Source organism: Capricornis sumatraensis, chromosome 2 (assembly GCF_032405125.1).
Source record: "Capricornis sumatraensis isolate serow.1 chromosome 2, serow.2, whole genome shotgun sequence".
NCBI classification, from domain to species: Eukaryota; Metazoa; Chordata; class Mammalia; order Artiodactyla; family Bovidae; genus Capricornis; species Capricornis sumatraensis.
The window spans coordinates 114,165,097-114,183,793 of record NC_091070.1 but is presented as its reverse complement, the minus strand read 5'-3'; the positions used below and the strand labels follow the sequence as shown (position 1 = coordinate 114,183,793).

Sequence of the window (18,697 nt, the reverse complement as noted above, 5' to 3'; positions counted from 1 at the left end):
GCAAAACTCTATTAGCCTTTGCCCTGCTTCATTCCGTACTCCAAGGCCAAATTTGCCTGTTACTCCAGGTGTTTCTCAACTTTCTACTTTTGCCTTCCAGTCCACTATAATGAAGAGGACATTTATTTGGGGTGTTAGTTCTAGAAGGTCTTGTACGTCTTCATAGAACCGTTCAATTTCAGCTTCTTTAGCATTATTGATTGGGGCATATACTTGGATTACCTTTATATTGAATGGTTTGCCTTGGAAATGAACAGAGATCATTCTGTCGTTTTTGAGATTGTATCCAAGTACTGCATTTTGGACTGTTCTGTTGACTATGATGGCTACTCCGTTTCTTCTAAGGGATTCCTGCCCATAGTAGTAGATATAATGGTCGTCTGAGTTAAATTCACCCTTTCCAGTCCATTTTAGTTCGCTGATTCCTAGAATGTCGATGTTCACTCTTGCCATCTCCTGTTTGACCACTTCCAATTTACTTTGATTCATCGACCTAACATTCCAGGTTCCTATGCAATATTGCTCTTTACAGCATTGGACTTTACTTCCATCACCAGTCACATCCACAACTGGGTGTTGTTTTTGCTTTGACTGTCTCTTCATTCTTTCTGGAATTATGTCTCTGCTGATCTCCAGTAGCATATAGGGCACCTACAGACCTGGGGAGTTCATCTTTCAATGTCCTATCTTTTTGCCTTTTCATACTGTTAATGGGGTTCTCAAGGCCAGAATACTGAGGTGGTTTGCCATTCCCTTCTCCAGTGGACCACATTTTGTCAAAACTCTCCATCATGACCTGTCTGTCTTGGGTGGCCCTACATGGCATGGCTCATAGTTTCATTGAGTTAGACAAAGCTGTGGTCCATGTGATTAGATTGGTTAGTTTTCTGTGATTGTGGTTTTCAGTCTGTCTGCCCTCTGATGAAGAAGGATAAAAGGCTCTTGGAAGCTTCCTGATTAGAGAGACTGACTGAGGGGGAAACTGGGTCTTATTCTGATGGGTGGGGCTATGCTCTGTAAATCTTTAATTCAATTTTCTATTTATGGGTGGAGCTGTGTTCCCTCCCTGTTATTTACCTGGGGCCAAACTATGCTGGAGGTGATGAAGATGATGGTGACCTCCTTCAAAGATTTTATGCATGTACTTCAACACTCAATGCCTCCAATCCTGCAGCAGGCCACCATTCACTCACGCCTCCACTGGAGACTCCTGGACAGTCACAGGCAAGTCTGGGACAGTCTCTTGTGAGGTCACTGCTCCTTTCTCCTGGGTCCTGGTGCACGCAAGGTTTTGTTTCTGCTCTCCAAGAGTCTATTTCCCAGTCCTGTGTAAGTTCTGCACTCAATATGCCAACAAATTTGGAAAACTCAGCAGTCGCCACAGGACTGGAAAAGGTCAGTTTTCATTCCAATCCCAAAGAAAGGCAATGCAAAAGAATGCTCAAACTACCACACAGTTTCACTCATCTCACATGCTAGTAATGCTCAAAATTAGCCAAGCCAGGCTTCAGCAATACATGAACTATGAAGTTCCTGATGTTCAAGCTGGTTTTAGAAAAGGCAGAGGAACCAGAAATCAAATTGCCAACATCTGCTGGATCATGGAAAAAGCAAGAGAGTTCTAGAAAAAACATCTACTTCTGCTTTATTGACTATGCCAAAGCCTTTGACTGTGTGGATCACAAGAAACTGTGGAAAATTCTGAGAGAGATAGCAATACCAGACCACCTGACCTGCCTCTTGAGAAATCTGTATGCAGGTCAGGAAGCAACAGTTAGAACTGGACGTGGAACAACAGACTGGTTCCAAATAAGAAAAAGAGTACATCAAGGCTGTATATTGTCACCCTGCCTATTTAACTTATACGCAGAGTACATCATGAGAAACGCTGGACTGGAAGAAGCAACAAGCTGGAATCAAGAGTGCCAGGAGAAATATCAATCACCTCAGATATGCAGATGACACCACCCTTATGGCAGAAAGTGAAGAGGAACTAAAAAGCCTCTTGATGAAAGTGAAAGAGGAGAGCGAAAAAGTTGGCTTAAAGCTCAGCATTCAGAAAACTAAGATCATGGCATTCAGCCCCATCACTTCATGGGAAATAGATGGGGAAACAGTGGAAACAGTGTCAGACTTTTTTTTGCGGGGGGGGGGGGGGCTCCAAAATCACTGCAGATGGTGATTGCAGCCATGAAATTAAAAGACGCTTACTCCTTGGAAGAAAAGTTATGACCAACCTAGATAGCTATTCAACCTAGAAAGATATCCAAGAGCAGAGACATTACTTTGCCGACTAAGATCCATCTAGTCAAGGCTATGGTTTTTCCAGCAGTCATGTATGGATGTGAGAGTTGGACTGTGAAGAAGGCTGAGCACCAAAGAACTGATGCTTTTGAACTGTGGTGTTGGAGAAGACTCTTGAGAGTCCCTTGGACTGCAAGGAGATCCAACTAGTCCATTCTGAAGGACATCAGCCCTGGGATTTCTTTAGAAGTTATGATGCTAAAGCTGAAACTCCAGTACTTTGGCCACCTCATGTGAAGAGCTGACTCATTGGAAAAGACTCTGATGCTTGGAGGGACTGGGGGCAGGAGGAGAAGGGGACGACAGAGAATGAGATGGCTGGATGGCATCACTGACTCGATGGACGTGAATCTGAGTGAAGTCCAGGAGTTAGTGATGGACAGGGAGGCCTGGTGTGCTGCAATTCATGGGATTGCAAAGAGTCAGACATGACTGAGCAACTGAACTGAACTGAACTGTGTAAGTTCTGGCAGCTCTATGGTGGGGTTAATGGCGACCTCCTGCAAGAGGGCTTAAGCTATACCCAGGTCTGCTGCACTGAGAGCCCCCGTCCCTGTGGCAGTCCACTGCTGACCTGTACCTCTACACGAGATGCTCAAACATAGTTCTGTCTCAGTCTCTGTGGGGTCCTTAGAGCACACTCCTTAGATCAACCAAATTTAAAGATGGAAAATGTCAAGTATTGGCAAGGATGTCAACAACTGTAACTATCAAGCACTGCTTTGTGGGGTGTAAAATGGTACAGTCATTTTAGAAAACATTGTTGCACCCTCCTAAAATGTTAAGCATCAATCTACTATGTGACCCAGCAATTATACTTCAAAGTGTTTACAAAGAAGCAATGAAAACATATGTCTATACAAAGAACTGTACATGAATTTTCATAGCAAAGGAAACAATTCAAATGTCCATTAAGAGGTAAATGGATAATCAAAAGTGGTATATCTGGATATTGGAATATTTATTCAGCAATAAAATATATACACTATGAATACATGAAACAATGTGAATGAATCTCAAAATCTTTCTGCTTGGCAAAGGAAGCCAGGCACAAAAGAATGTGTACTCTATGATTCTATCTGTAAAAACCTTAGAGAGTACACTGCAATGTACAGTGACAGAAAGCATATCAGTGATGATATAAGATAAAAGTGGAGGGAAATAACTATTGCTTAGGAGATAAGGAAACTCTGGAGGTGATGGAGATATTTGGGATCTTGATTGTGGTGGTGGTTTCACCAATGTGTATATTTATCAAAATTCATCAAATTGTACACTTTAAATAGGTGCAACATGCAACTTACTGTACATAAATTATTCAATTATTTATAATCAAATAAAATAAATGCAAAGAAAGAAATTATAATAATATCTTTAATCCTAATGCCTCAACTGTTACCTTTTGACCAAAAGTGAAAGTATTAGTTACTCAGTGGTGTCCTACTCTTTGTAACCCCATAGACTGTAGCCCTCCAGGACCCTCTGTCCAAGGGATTCTCTGGGCAAGAATACTGGAATGGATAGCCATTCCTTTCTCCAGAAGACCTTCCCAACCCAAGGATTGAAGTTGGGTCTCCTGCATTGCAGTCAGATTCTTTACCAACTAGTTGGAAAAAAAATTTCCTCATGAATCTTCTCCCAAATATTCCTTAGACTCTCCCTGACTACTTACAGATACTCTATCTGCCTTCCATTTGAAAACATGTATAAGGGGAAGAAGGTCTTCCATACACTTGGAACTATTCTATGGGCTTAGATCCCCTCTGATGTCCCTGTTTCTTGTTGGCATTTCCTGATTCTCTTCATCTTAGATATTGCTGTCCTTGGTGCTACTTATGCTTCTGGCTTGCACTTCTGGAGAATGACTCTTTACTATCCATGGGAAGCTACTTCAACCCTGTCTTTCACCCTCAGGAATTTTTTTCTCTATTAAGTCAATAGAGAAAACCTGGCTTTTGTCACCACTTACCAGGGTCCAGCCCTGGTTGGATCCAGGGTATCCAAAGTGTGGACGGTGAGGCGAGGGAGATATATAGATATAGAGAGAGATAAGGAAAGAATTTGGAGTTAAAAGAATAGAGGAGAGAAAAGAGGCTGATATTCCTTGGTTTACGCAGAAAGCCAATAAAGCCTCAGACAAGAGACTTGCTCTGTTCATGTAGGCCTCAGGTGCCCTCTCAAATAGTGGAAGGTGCCCCGCCTTGGGCACCTTCTCGAGTGGGTCTTAGAAGCCCAGGCAATAAAGTGAACTCAGAGGGCCCCTGCATTCCAGGGAATTAGCCTGAAAGAGAGATAAAGAGAGAAAGAAAGTACGACATGGGGAGGCCAAGCTTGTGCAAGACAGGTAACTTTATTTTCAAAAGGAGCTTATATACCCTAAGTTTTACAATGGAAGATGCAGAGTCATGCAGGGGCAGCAGTCCTGACCCTTATTAATACCAGGCTTTCTTTCTGCATACCTTTCTGTATACAAAAGGGCTCAGCTGATTTACATTATCTTCTGGCCAAGAGGCCTGTTAACATTTTATGGCTCTTTTCCTTGATAAATGTTAATTAACCAGAAAACTCATTTTCCTTTGAAGTGTTTTTTCTTAATCTGCATCACCCTCAAAGTACTAAATAAAGTTACATTCCTATAGAACAAAGTTGCAGTGGGTCATAACAAAAAAAGTACTTAACCAAAGATCTAATGTTGCTAATGCCAGGGCTACTACCTGTTTTTTTCTATATACCATCTATATCAACAAATAAAAGATATGAAAACTTGGCAGCAAGTATTGGCTCTACAGTGAAACCCTTAACCAGTTCTATTCTAATGATTTTTAACTCCTCGAAATGCTCTACATTCCTAGAATGTTTTAAGCTTCCTGTGCCTCTTGTGGTTGGGAGACTGTAAACAATCACATGTGTAGCTGAAAAAGTCTGGATAAACCTGTCAGGGAAATTAGAAAGCTATCAGAGGGGTTTGAATTGAAACACTCCAATTACATGCCCAGGAGACTTATAAACTAGAGCTCCAAGTTAATTTTCTTCCGAGAAAGGTGGTCAGAGACAGCCCCCCATTGGTAACAGAGGAGTTGGTGAAAAATAGGAGGACAGGCAGATTCTGGTTTTGGGGTAGATGCTCAAGTAGGGCCAGGGGGTCCCTTGAGTCCTGACTCGCCTTTGCCTGTCAGGCCTCTTCCTCATGACCTTTGTCATGGGTGGGATCTCCCGTGCTGGCTCCCGGCAACCACTCTTAGATGGGCTTCCACAGCTGGATCTAGTGGCATGTTCCCTTTTCCCTGTATATTTTTATTCATTCTGGAACTCAGAGTGGGGAGACACTTGGAGCAAAATTTAGGCTCAGAAGCAGACCTGGATTCCCTGCTCTCGCTAAAGGCCAGGCATACATTATTATGGATTGCATATTGTACCTATTAACACAGAACAAGACATGTTAAGTCCCTCTTTCATAATAAAAATATTTATTTCCTCTTTAAGGTGATCATTTTTTCCCTCAGCAAATGACCTTAGTGTCAGTCAGTTTAGCTGCTCAGCTGTGTCTGACTCTTTGAGACCCCATGGACTACAGCATGCCAGGCTTCCCTGCCCATCACCTACTCCTGGAGCTTACTCAGACTCATGTCCATCAAGTCAATGATGCCATCCAACCGTCTCATCCTCTGTCATCCCCTTCTCTTACTCTCAATCTTCCTCAGCATCAGGGTCTTTTCAAATGAGTCAGTACTTCACATCAGGTGGCCCAAGTATTGGAGTTTAAGCTTCAGCATCAGTCCTTCCAATGAGTATTCAGAACTGATTTCCTTTAGGATGACCTGGTTGGATCTCCTTGCAGTCCAAGGGACTCTCAAGAGTCTTCTCCAACACCACAATTCAAAAGCATCAATTCTTCAGTGCTCAGCTTTCCTTATAGTCCAACTGTCACATTCATACATGACTACTGGAAAAATCATAGCTTCGATTAGACAGACCTTTGTTGGCAAAGTAATGTCTCTGCTTTTTAACATGCTGTCTAGCTGGTCATAGCTTTTCTTCCAAAGAACAAGTGTCTTTTAATTTCATGGCTGCAGTCAGCATCTGCAGTGATTTTGGAGCCCCCCAAAATGAAGTCTCTCACTGTTTCCATTGTTTCCCCATCTATTTGCCCTTAAGTGATAGAACTGGATGCCACGATCTTAGTTTTCTGAATGTTGAGCTTTAAGCCAGGTTTTTACTCTACTCTTTCACTTTCATCAAGAGGCTTTTGAGTTCTTCTTCACTTTCTGCCATAAGGGTGGAGTCATCTGCCTATCTGAGGTTATTGATATATCTCCCAGCAATCTTGATTCCAGGTTGTGCTTCATCCAGCCTGGCATTTCACATGATATATGCTGCATATGTTAAATAAGCAGGGTGACAATATACAGCCTTGACATACACCTTTCCCAGTTTGGAACCAGTCTGTTGTTCCATATCCAGTTCTAATTGTTGCTTCTTGACCTGCATACAGGTTTCTCAGGAGGCAGGTCAGGTGGTCTGGTATTCCTATCTCTTTCAGAATTTTCCACAGTTGTTTGTGATCCACACAGTCAAAGGCTTTGGCATAGTCAATAAAGCAGAAATAGATATTTTCTGGAACTCTCTTGCTTTTTCAATGATCCAATGGATGTTGGCAATTTGATCTCTGGCTCCTCTGCCTTGTCTAAATCCAGCTTGAACTTCTGGAAGTTCACGGTTCATGTACTGTTGAAACCTGGCTTGGAGAATTTTGAGCTTTACTTTACTAGTGTGTGAGATGAGTGCTATTGTGTGGTAGTTTGATAATTCTTTGGCATTGCCTTTCCTTGGGACTGGAATGAAAAGTGATCTTTTTCCAGTCCTGTGGCCACTGCTGAGTTTTCCAAATTTGCTGGCGTATTGAGTGCAACACTTTAGCAGCAGCATCTTGTAGGATTTGAAATAGTTTAGCTGGAATTCCATCACCTCCACTACGTTTGTTCATAGTGATATTTCCTAGGCCTGCTTGACTTTGCATTCCAGGATGAATATGAAGATCCCCTTCTCCAGGGGCTCTTCCCAACCCAGGGATCGAACCCAGGTCTCCTGAATTGCAGGCGGATTCTTTACCAGCTAAGTCACAAGGGAAGCCCAATGATCCTTCTAGTTGAATTAATTAGTTGAGGATAAAAGCCTCAAGTCAGATTGTATTTTGATATATCTTATACTTTCTGATGTCTAAGCTTCTGACACCGGTGGTGGGGGTGGGGCGGTGGTAAGTATAAAACTTGAAACACGCAATACTTTTATGCTTGAGTTGTTTTCAAGTTTACAAAGTGTAGTTGCATTATTTATTCACAGTTATCAACAATGCCTGGTGTAAAATCAACAATGCCCATAAATTGTATCAGTTGAGGTGCATCAGTCCTCAATGACCTTCTAGCTTCTTTTCTTAAGTTCTGATTTTTTGTTTCCAGAGATAAAAAATATTTCAGTATAACACTAGGTAATAGAGGCTAGCAATTTGATTTATTTCTTTTCTGCCTCAGCAGGACTCAGGAATAAAAGTGCTTCTGCCATTTTTTTCTGACATACTTAAAAAGATGTTTTATCCTTCATTGGTAGACACCGAAAGCCTGTCAGTCAATTGAGGAATTGATTAGGAGTCAGTGAGCAATGCAAAGGCTGTCCTCCTTTGAGCCTGCTAATTACCTTCCATGTCTACATACACTGCCAGCTCAGCTCAAGAGGGCTCCTGATTGACACTAAGCTTTTTCATCTGAGTCATGTGAATCACTGCCTCTAATGACTTTCCAAGACTGGTGTTGATGCTTCTGTAGACATCAAATAGTGGATGTTGAATAATTAAACAGTAAAATTGAGCTGCTACTGGTAGGAGGAATATATGGTCTTATGAGACAGGAAGTATCTTGAAGACTACAAATTCTGTTTGGGCTGGGATGTACAAACACTGTCACACACCAGCAACTATCTTATCTATGTATCTACCTAACTATTATCTATCTATCATGATTACCATCCTCAATCATTTATCATCTATCTATGTATAAATCTGTGCTAGTCTGCTCTGGCTGTCACAACAAAATATCACAGACTTGGTGGCTTAAACATCAAAACTCTATTTTATCTTAGTTCTGGGAGCCCAAGATCAAGGTGCTGGCAAACTTGGCTTCTGCTGAGATCTGTCTTCCTGCTGCCTCTGGCTTTATAGGTGCCTGTCTTCTTGTTTGTCTACACATGGCCTTTCCTCTGTGTGCATGAAGAAAGACAGAGCAGGCTCTGTTGTCTCCTCTTCTCTTGCAAAGACACCTGTCCACTTCAGTTAAGGGCCACCCTTAAAATCTCATTTAACTGTAATTACCTCCTAAAAGGTCCGATCTCCAAGAATGGTCACACTGAACTTTGAGAGAATACAATTGGTCCACAATACTATTTAGTCAAACAGTTTGGAAGTTCTTGCCCATTAAACTGGAGAAGGAAATGGCAACCCACTCCAGTATTCTTGCCTGGAGAATCCCAGGGACAGAGCATCCTGGTGGGCTGCTGTCTATGGGGTCGCACAGAGTTGGACAGCACTGAAGTGACTTAGCAGCAGCAGCAACAGCCCATTAAACAGAATGGGTTGTTTTCGAAAATCTTAACACTGTGTATATTTCATGAAGAAATAGTATATCAGTGGACAGAATAAAGCTTTTTGGTCATTTGCAGTGGGTAGCTGGAACAAAGCATGTGCACCAGAACATCACCAATGACACTATCAACAAAAATGGAAAGGGAAACAAGATGTTTAGAACGAACTGTTTATGTAGCGACAGTACCCTAGAAGTTTTTAACCCCTCTCCAATCAACTTTCGATGACTGCATCCTTGTGATCCTGGCTAGACTGCTTTTCCCTGCTCTTTAACAGGCCCAGGAGCTGAAGGCCTACCTGCCTTGCCTTCACAAGTATCCCTACTGTGAAAAGATTGCAGAATTTACTCAAATGCTGCTCACTATGTTCCTAGAGAATACACAGACTTGGGCACAGAGGAAGTTGGCAGAACTTTCACACAGTCCCATCCCCCTATTGTCCAGTCTTTTGGGATGCTGAGCACTGCAGGGAAAGGAGAAGTGTGGTTGGAGATAACCAAGAGAGTGACAGGCTGCTTCACAGGGTCTCTATGAGCCACTTGTGGGTACAAAGCTAGCGGTCTAAGGCTGATAATATGCACGGAACATTCTCATAGTTTTCTACAGCATCTTCAAGGTCACTGTCTCCAATGCTGGCTTGCCCTGTGGAGTCATCTGGATATGCTTTCTTCAAATCTGAATAGATGACTGTGGGTTCCTAGTGGGAAGGGAAAAAGCACAAACAGTTAGTACCAAAATTAAGTAAGGAAGAGCAGAGGGGAAAGAAAGCCAGGAAATGTGACTCACCTTATCTTCCCAATGTTTCCTTGGTGAATTTGCTGTTGAATTGGAAGAGGAAAGAAAACTATTAAACTGTGGGTAATATATTGTAACTTACAACATACTCACAATGCATTCTAAACCAATTTCTCCTCTGCTGACTCATTTCCTAACTGTCTCCTCTGATGAATTCTTTCAAGCCCTCACAGACCAAGTATCTTATCCTTACACAACACACAATAAAGCCTTTCCTCTGCCCTTAAAAGGTCCAGAACTACTTTCCTGAAAATATCTTTCTTTCTCCACTGCTCATCACAACTACAGCAGAGAAGCCCTCCCCACCTCTATTCAGCACTTCTATGGCTTCCAACAACACAAGAGATGACTCTACACATGGGCATCACCAGATGGTTATTATGGAAATCAGATTGATTATATTCTTTGCAGCTGAAGATGGAGACACACTATACAGTCTTCAAAAATAAGACCTGGAGCTAACTGTGGCTCAAATCATCAGTTGCTTATTGCATAATTCAGGCTCAAATTGAAGGAAGTAGGGAAAACCACTCAGAGAAGACAATGGCACACCACTCCAATATTCTTGCCTGGAAAATCCCATGGACGGAGGAGCCTGGAAGGCTGCAGTCCATGGGGTCGCTGAGGGTCGGACACAACTGAGCGACTCCACTTTCACTTTTCACTTTCATGCATTGGAGAAGGAAATGGCAACCCACTCCAGTGTTCTTGCCTGGAGAATCCCAGGGACAGGGAAGCCTGGTGGGTTGCTGTCTATGGCGCCGCACAGAGTCAGACATGACTGAAGTGCCTTAGCAGCAGCAGCAAGGAAAACCACTAGGCCATTCGTGTATGACCTAAATCAAATCCCTGTGATTACACAGTGAAGGTGATGAATAGATTCAAGGGACTAGATCTGGTAGACAGAGTGCCTGAAAAACTATGGATGGAGCTTTGTAACACTGTACAGGAGACAATAACCAAAACCATACCCAAGAAAAAGAAATGCAAGAGGCAAGGTGGTTGTCTGAGGAGGCCTTACAAATAGCTAAGAAAAAAAGAGAAATGAAAGCAAAGGAGAAAGGGACATATATACTCAACTGAATGCAGAGTTTCAGAGAGTAGCAAGGAGAGATAAGAAAGCCTTCTAAAGTGAACAATGTAAAGAAATAGAGGGAAACAAGAGAATGGGGAAGACTAGCAATCTCTTTAAGAAAATTGGAGATACCAAGGGAACATTTCATGCCAAGACAGGCACAATAAAGGACAAAAATGGCAAGGACTTAACAGAAGCAGAAGAGATTAAGAGGAAGCACTACACAGAATACACAGAACTGTACAAAAAAGCTCTTAATGCCCCCAGATAACCAAGATGGTATGGTCACTCACCTACAGCCAGACATTCTGGAGTGCAAAGTCAAGTGAGCCTTAGGAAAGATTGCTACAAACAAAGCTAGTGCAGGTGATGGAATTCCAGTTGAACTATTTCAAATCCTAAAAGATGATGCTGTTAAAGCACTGCACTCAATATACCAGCAAATTTGGAACACTTAATAGTGGCCACAGGACTGGAAAAGGTGAGTTTTCGTTCCAATGTCAAAGAAAGGCAATGCCAAAGAATGTTCAAACTACTATGCAATTTAATGACACCCCACTCCAGTACTCTTGCCTGGAAAATCCTACGGATGGAGGAGCCTGGTGGGCTGCAGTCCATGGGGTCGCTGAGAGTTGGACACGACTGAGCGACTTCACTCTCACTTTTCACTTTGTTGCATTGGAGAAAGAAATGGCAACCCACTCCAGTGTTCTTGCCTGGAGAATCCCAGGGACGGGGGAGCCTGGTGGGCTGCCATCTATGGGGTCGCACAGAGTCGGGCATGACTGAAGCGACTTAGCAGCCGCAGCAGCACTCATTTCACATGCTAGCAAGATTTTGCTCAAAATCCTTCAAGCTGGGCTTCCCAGTAAGTGAACCAAGAACTTCCAGATGTACAAGCTGGATTTAGAAAAGGCAGAGGAACCAGAGATCAAATTGCCAACATACGCTGGATCATAGAAAAAGCAATGGAATTCCAACAGAACATCTACTTCTGTTTCATAGACTATGCTAAAGCCTTTGACTGTGTGGATCACAACAAATTGTGGAATATTCTTAAAGAGATGGGAATACCAGACCACATTACCTGCCTCCTGAGAGACCTGTATGCAGGACAAGAAGCAAGTTAGAACTGTACATGGAACAGTGAACTGGTTCAAAATTGGAAAAGGAATATATGAAGTTTGTATATTGTCAGTCTGCTTATTTAACTTATATGCAGAGTAGATCATACAAAATTCTGGGCTGGATGACTCACAAGCTGGAATCAAGATTGCTGGGAGAAATATCAACAACCTCAGACATGCAGGTGATACCTTTTAGTGGCAGAAAGTGAAGAGGAACTAAAAGCCTCTTGATGAAGGTGAAAGAGGAAAGTGAAAAAGCTGGCTTAAAACTCAACATTCAAAAACTGAAGATCATGGCATCTGGTCCTATCACTTCATGGCAAATAGAAAGAGGAAAAGTGGAAGCAGGGACAGATTTCATTTTCTTGGGCTCCAAAATCACTGGGGATTGTGACTGCCGCTATGATATTAAAAGGTGCTTGCTCCCTGGAAGAAAATCTGTGATGAACCTAGATAAATGTATTAAAAAGCAAAGACATCACTTTGCCAACAAAGGTCCATTTAGTCAAAGCTATGGTTTTTTTCAGTAGTCATGTATAGATGTGAGAGTTGGACCATAAAGCAATTCTTCTCTGGACACTTTCAAATGGTGGTACTGGAGAAGACTCTTGAGAGTCCTTGGACAGCAAGGACATCAAATTAGTCAATCCTAAAGGAAATAAGACCTGAATATTCATTGGAAGGACTGATGCTGAAGATGAAGCTGCAAAACTTTGGCCACCTGATGAGAAAAGCTGACTCATTGGAAAAGACCCCAATGCTGGGGAAAACTGAGGACAAGAGGAGAAGGGGACAACTGAGGATAAGATGGTTGGATGGTCACCAACTCAGTGGACATGAGTTTGAGCAAACTCAGGGAGATAGTGAAGGGCAGGGAAATCTCGTCTGCCTCAGTCCATGGGGTCGCAAAGAGTTGTACACAACTTAGCAATTAAGCAACAACAACAATGTCTATATTGGTCATTTGGGAGAAGGAAGTAAATATGATTCATCTCACTTTGCACAGAGAAATTGGAGGAGGCTTCTCCAATAGCAGCTTGGGATTCTAAGATCACAAAGAAAATTCCCAGTAAGACAAAAATTTGCAATGTTAACACTGAGAAAATTCAGTGTGTGTATTTCTTTAATCCTTCCAAGAGACTATTTGGATTTCTTTTATTTATGTAACCACCCAGTAAGTATTCAGTGAATAATGATCTCCTATTAAGCATTAGTAATTTATACGGAAGCAAAAATGACACAAACTCTGTGCATATGATCAGGAATCTTACCATTATGGAGAAAAATAGAGATGAAAACAAATTCAACAAGTATTATAAGGACCAAGATAAAAATGCATATTAAACTATGCTGTTGCACCAAAGAGTAATCAGTTCCTCTCAGGTCTGGAGATAGGGAGGGCTGGTGGGAATCATTGTGAGTTTTTTAGTAATAATTGAATTATGCCTAGAAATGTGACTAAGGGTTATAGGCCAACTAGAGGCAAGAACATTCAGTTCAGTTCAGTTCAGTTGCTCAGTCATGTCCGACTCTTTGTGACCCCATGAATCACAGCACGCCAGGCCTCCCTGTCCATCACCAACTCCCAGAGTTCACTCAGACTCACATCCATCGAGTCAGTGATGCCATCCAGCCATCTCATCCTCTGTCGTCCCCTCCTCCTCCTGCCCCCAATCCCTCCCAGCATCAGTCTGTTCCAATGAGTCAACTGTTCACATGAGGTGGCCAAAGTACTGGAGTTTCAGCTTTAGCATCATTCCTTCCAAAGAAACCCCAGAGCTGATCTCCTTCAGAATGGACTGGCTGGATCTCCTTGCAGTCCAAGGGACTCTCGAGAGTCTTCTCCAACACCACAGTTCAAGAGCATCAATTCTTCGGTGCTCAGCTTTCTTCACAAGACAGATAAGAAGCACAAAATAGCTCAGTTTGATCAAGGAAATGCTGAGAGTTTAACATGGCTAAAGCAAGGACATAAGGCAGAGCTTAGACGAAGGACAAAAGCATGGAGGGAGGCAAAGGCCGTGCTTTAAAATGAAGAATCTTTGAGGACAGTCAATCTTGACAATGATGTGATCAGTTGTGCATCTCAGAGGGATCATGCTGGAAACAGATTGTTAGAAGGTTGGAAAGTTAAAGTCACTCAGTCGTGTCCAACTCTTTGCAACCCCATGGACTATACATTCCATGAAATTCTCCAGGCCAGAATACTGTAGTGGGTAGCCTTTCCCTTCTCCAGGGGATCTTCCCAATCCAGGAACCTGGGGACCAAACCCAAGGTTGGAAGGAGAAAAATATTGGAAAAAAAAAGAACAGTTAAAAGAATTACAATTCTTTACTCATTAGATAATAAAAGGCTTAATTTAGTAATTATGTTCATTCATTTAGTAAAAAAAAAAACAAAAAAACACACACACAACTATTTTAGGGGGCCTATAGTTTTCTAAGCATGAACACTAGATGCTATTGACATATTAGCAAAGAAATACAGTATCTGTCCTTAATGAATTTATGGGGTAATGATGGCTGTGTACACAAGTAAGAAGGAATAGATATGATTATAGGATTTGTATTATAAGAAGAGTTAATGCCTTTCATGTTGGATTCATATTTGAGATGACTCTTTGATCAAAACTCCCTTGCTGGATCTGATAAAACACTGCCATCTTTCCTCTACTTATTTCAAGTTTGTCTTACCTGAATTTTCTTTTGTATGTTGGACACTCCAGATCTGGGAATAAACCAGGTCACTATCTCCAGGATTCACTGTGAAGGAATAGATTACAGTTGGCTGTAGTCAAGACCTCACACTACAGACTCTTCTTCCAGTCACCAAGTTTATAACCACCTACTATCTCTGACATAGGGCCAGAAATATCATTTAAAAATTGAACACGACTGAACCATGGACTATTGCTCAATCTCTCTTCCCTCCTGATTCATTCCTGGAGCTCTCTGTCCCTTAGGAAGTCCTCACCATTGTTGTACACTGGCTGCGGTTCCACTGGGTCTGGTGGCTCTTGAGGATTTGTGTTGGAGGTTCTGGAAGATTCCTTAAACTCCCTGGGACTGTAACTATGATGAGGGGATGAGAGAGAAAAAGAGAAATGTATTTGTGGATTATATAGCATGTCAGGAAAATCAATATGCAGGAAGAGCCCAGCATGGTTATGTAAAATATCATGGCTACTTACAAGAGTCTGCATGGCTCTTTTGAGAAAATGTCAGAAGTATGATGCAAGATATAGCCAGGGCAACATTACAGAAAAGACCAGCTGAGGCAAGATCAGAAGGCAAAGACTACACTGTTCAAGATCCCTTTGATAGAATAAACACTTGTATTTACCTATCTTTTAAATTATTTTCAAAAGTTGAAATGCTTCAGCATGAATTAACAGAAGCTTCTACATTCCCTCAGAAATTGGCCTTTGTCTTTTTTTAAGGTCCCTTTCAGTTTTCTACCTCATATTATAATGATCTACCTTTCCTGTAAAATACTATGAAAGCTCTTCAGGAAAAGTATTTTTTTCTAATTTCATTTCGTTCCACAGTTAACATTGTGAGTTGAACACTGCCAGCATTCAATTATAGTCTCCTGAATAAGTGTATGAGTGGGAAAATGAACAATAAGGGAATAAATAAATAAAGTCTTAAGAAAGATGATGTCATTAAGTGGTCAGTTCTCTGCTGGAGCACACTTATGGAAGAAGATAAATTAAGATGGATGGATAGTAAACAACATTAATTCCATGTATAAGTAAGTATTTTGTTGTTCAGTTGCTCAGTCATGTCTGACTCTGCAACCCCATGGACTGCAGCCTGCCAGGCTTTCCCGCACTTCACCATCTACTGGAATTTGCTCAAACTCATGTCCATTGAGTCGGTGATGCCATCCAACCATCTCATCCTCTGTCGTCCCCTTCTCCTCCTGCCTTCAGTCTTTCCCAGCATCAGGTCTTTCCTCATAAGTCAGCTCTTCACATCAGGTAGCCAACATATTGGAGCTTCAGCTTCAGCACCAGGCCTCCCAATGGATACTTAGGGTTGATTTCCTTTAGGATTGACTGGTTTGATCTCCTTGTAGTCCAAGGGATTCTCAAGAGTCTTCTCCAATACCACAGTTCAAAATCATGAATTCTTTGGCACTTAGTCTTCTTTATAGTCCAAGTATAAGTATGCTCATTCATAACTATGTTTGAAAGTAGCCTTCCTAACCACATTTCAGTTCAGTTCAGTTCAGTTGCTCAGTCATGTCTGACTCCTTTCAACCTCATACACTGCAGCACACCAGGTTTCCCTGTCCATCACTAACTCCTGGAGTTTACCCAAACTCATGTCCATTGAGTCAGTGATGCCATCCAACCATCTCATCCTCTGTCGTCCCCTTCTCCTCCTGCCCTCAGTCTTTCCCACCATCAGGGTCGTTTCAAAGGAGTCAGCTCTTCACATCAGGTGGCCAAAGTATTGGAGTTTCAACTTCAACATCAGTCCTTCCAATGAACACCCAGGACTGATCTCCTTTAGGATGGACTGGTTGGATCTCCTTGCAGTCCAAGGGACTCTCAAGAGTCTTCTCCAACATCACAAATCAAAAGCATCAATTCTTTGGTGCTCAGCTTTCTTTATAGTCCAACTGTCACATCCATACATGACTACTGGAAAAACCATAGCCTTTACTAGACGGACATTTGTTGGCAAAGTAATGTCTCTGCTTTTTAATATGCTATCTAGGTTGGCCATAACTTTCCTTCCAAGGAGTAAGCATCTTTTAATTTCATGGCTGCAGTCACCATCTGCAGTACCACATTTATGTCATAAGAATTTGAAACTAAAAAAAAAAAAAAAATTTATTGGGGTATAATCTGCAATGTTGTGTTAGTTTCAGGCGTACAGCAAAGTGAATCTGTTATTATATATATATATATATGTGTGTGTATATATATACACACACACCCTTTTTTAGCTTCTTTTTCCATGTAGGCCATACAGAATATTGAGTAGAGTTCCCTGTGCTATACAGTAGGTCCTTATTAGTTATCTATCTTTTTGATATATGTTGTAATGTATGTGAATCAATCTTGTTCTAATTTATCCCTTCCCACCAAGCATTTGAAAATTTAATAAGAAATCAAGTAAAATACTTTTAAATGCACATAGTTTCATGTTCTATACTGGAAACATAAATAAAATGAAAAGGCTCGCAGCACCAGAAGCAGAAACCTTACCTAGGTGTTCTGGTGGTGGAAAGTCTTTCTGAAAAACAACAAAGGAACATTGATGATAAGTGATCTGTGTGAGAATGTCCTTTCCCAGAAATCAAATCCATCCTAGATTTCAGCTATGGCAAATCTTTGAGAACATCTGGCTCTATCCCATAGGTCATGTTATAGAGAAGGAAGGTGGGATCTGAAGAGATGTTTGTGCAGAATCACAATTATTCTCAGTCATTCAGTCAATAGTATGAACTCTACGTAGTTTGTAACTGAGACAACAGAAGCAGAAACATTAAGTTAAACTTAATATTTAACTCTAGGCCAAGTGCTTCCCCTACTCCCACCTCTCTATTCTGACTGCAGCCCCATGAGGTGGAGACAAGCAGACTATGGCCTAGAGAGGGGTTAATGTTAATACCGAATTGTTATACAAGTATGATTCAATGGGACTACAAGACTCTTGTAGTCAGACCTTGCTTTATCTATGGCCTTGCAAGTCCATTTCAACAGCATTTGATGCATATTGTCTTCTCCATAGCCCTTCTTTCCTTCCCTTTCACCTAATTCCAATTTATCCTTCCTCCTCCAGAGCTTCCCCTGAAGCACATAGAACCCTGCTATATTAAAATTACCATATTGCATTGTAATTATCAAATTCTGTGTTTGCCTCAAACACTGCTTCATGAAAGGGTGTGTTACTTGAAGGTACAAAATTCGTCTTAATTGTTTTTGTATTTCCTGTGCTTAGAAGTTTGAAAATATTTAATAAAGATTTGTTAAACAACTGAACAAATTAAACTATGTACTACAAGGACTAAAAAACAAGTTGACAATTACCTGAAGTGAAGTGAAGCCGCTCAGTTGTGTCCAACTCTTTGCGACCCCATAGGCTGTAGCCTGCCAGGCTCCTCCATCCATGGGATTTTCCAAGCAAGAATACTGGAGTGGGTTGCTATGTCCTTCTCCAGGAGATCTTCCCGACCCAGGGATGGAACCCGGGTCTCCTGTATTGTAAGCAGACGCTTTACCGTCTGAGCCACCAGGGAAGACAATTACCTAACTGATGATTAAATGTAAACCTAATCTGAAAGCCTACCCCTCAGCCTTAAAAATATATAATATTTCCATCAACACTGAAATATTGAAGTCTTTCTGGCCTGTCCAATACAGCCCTCCTCCTAAGCTTCCCACGTCTGCCCTTTGCCTTTCACCTATGACTCTATATCTGTCTGGAGAAGGAAATGGCAACCCACTCCAGTACTCTTGTCTAGAAAATCCCATGGATGGAGAAGCCTGGTAGGCTGCAGTCCATGGGGTAGCGAAGAGTCGGACACGACTGAGTAACTTCACTTTCAGTTTTCACTTTCATGCATTGGAGAAGGAAATGGCAACCCACTCCAGTATTCTTGCCTAGAGAATCCCAGGGACGGGGGAGCCTGGTGGGCTGCTGTCTATGGGGTCACACAGAGTCAGACACAACTGAAGTGACTTAGCAGCAGCAGCAGCTATATCTGTCTTGGGCTTCCCTGTTGGCTCAGTGGGTAAAGAATCTGCCT

General features: G+C 41.8%; 1 protein-coding gene across 1 annotated transcript in view; it reads right to left on the bottom strand.

Moving 5' to 3' along the window:
* Positions 1 to 9,487: 9,487 nt before the first annotated feature.
* The window catches only part of FCRL3 (Fc receptor like 3), a 54,533-nt gene continuing 45,323 nt past the window's right edge, over positions 9,488 to 18,697 (bottom strand). Inside the window, exons 11-15 of the mRNA XM_068994095.1 lie at positions 17,154 to 17,181; positions 14,906 to 15,003; positions 14,626 to 14,694; positions 9,721 to 9,752; positions 9,488 to 9,631 (exon numbers count right to left, since the gene is read on the bottom strand). Of these exons, the coding sequence (XP_068850196.1) occupies positions 9,488 to 9,631; positions 9,721 to 9,752; positions 14,626 to 14,694; positions 14,906 to 15,003; positions 17,154 to 17,181 (371 nt within the window). The remainder of the gene's footprint in view (positions 9,632 to 9,720; positions 9,753 to 14,625; positions 14,695 to 14,905; positions 15,004 to 17,153; positions 17,182 to 18,697) is intronic.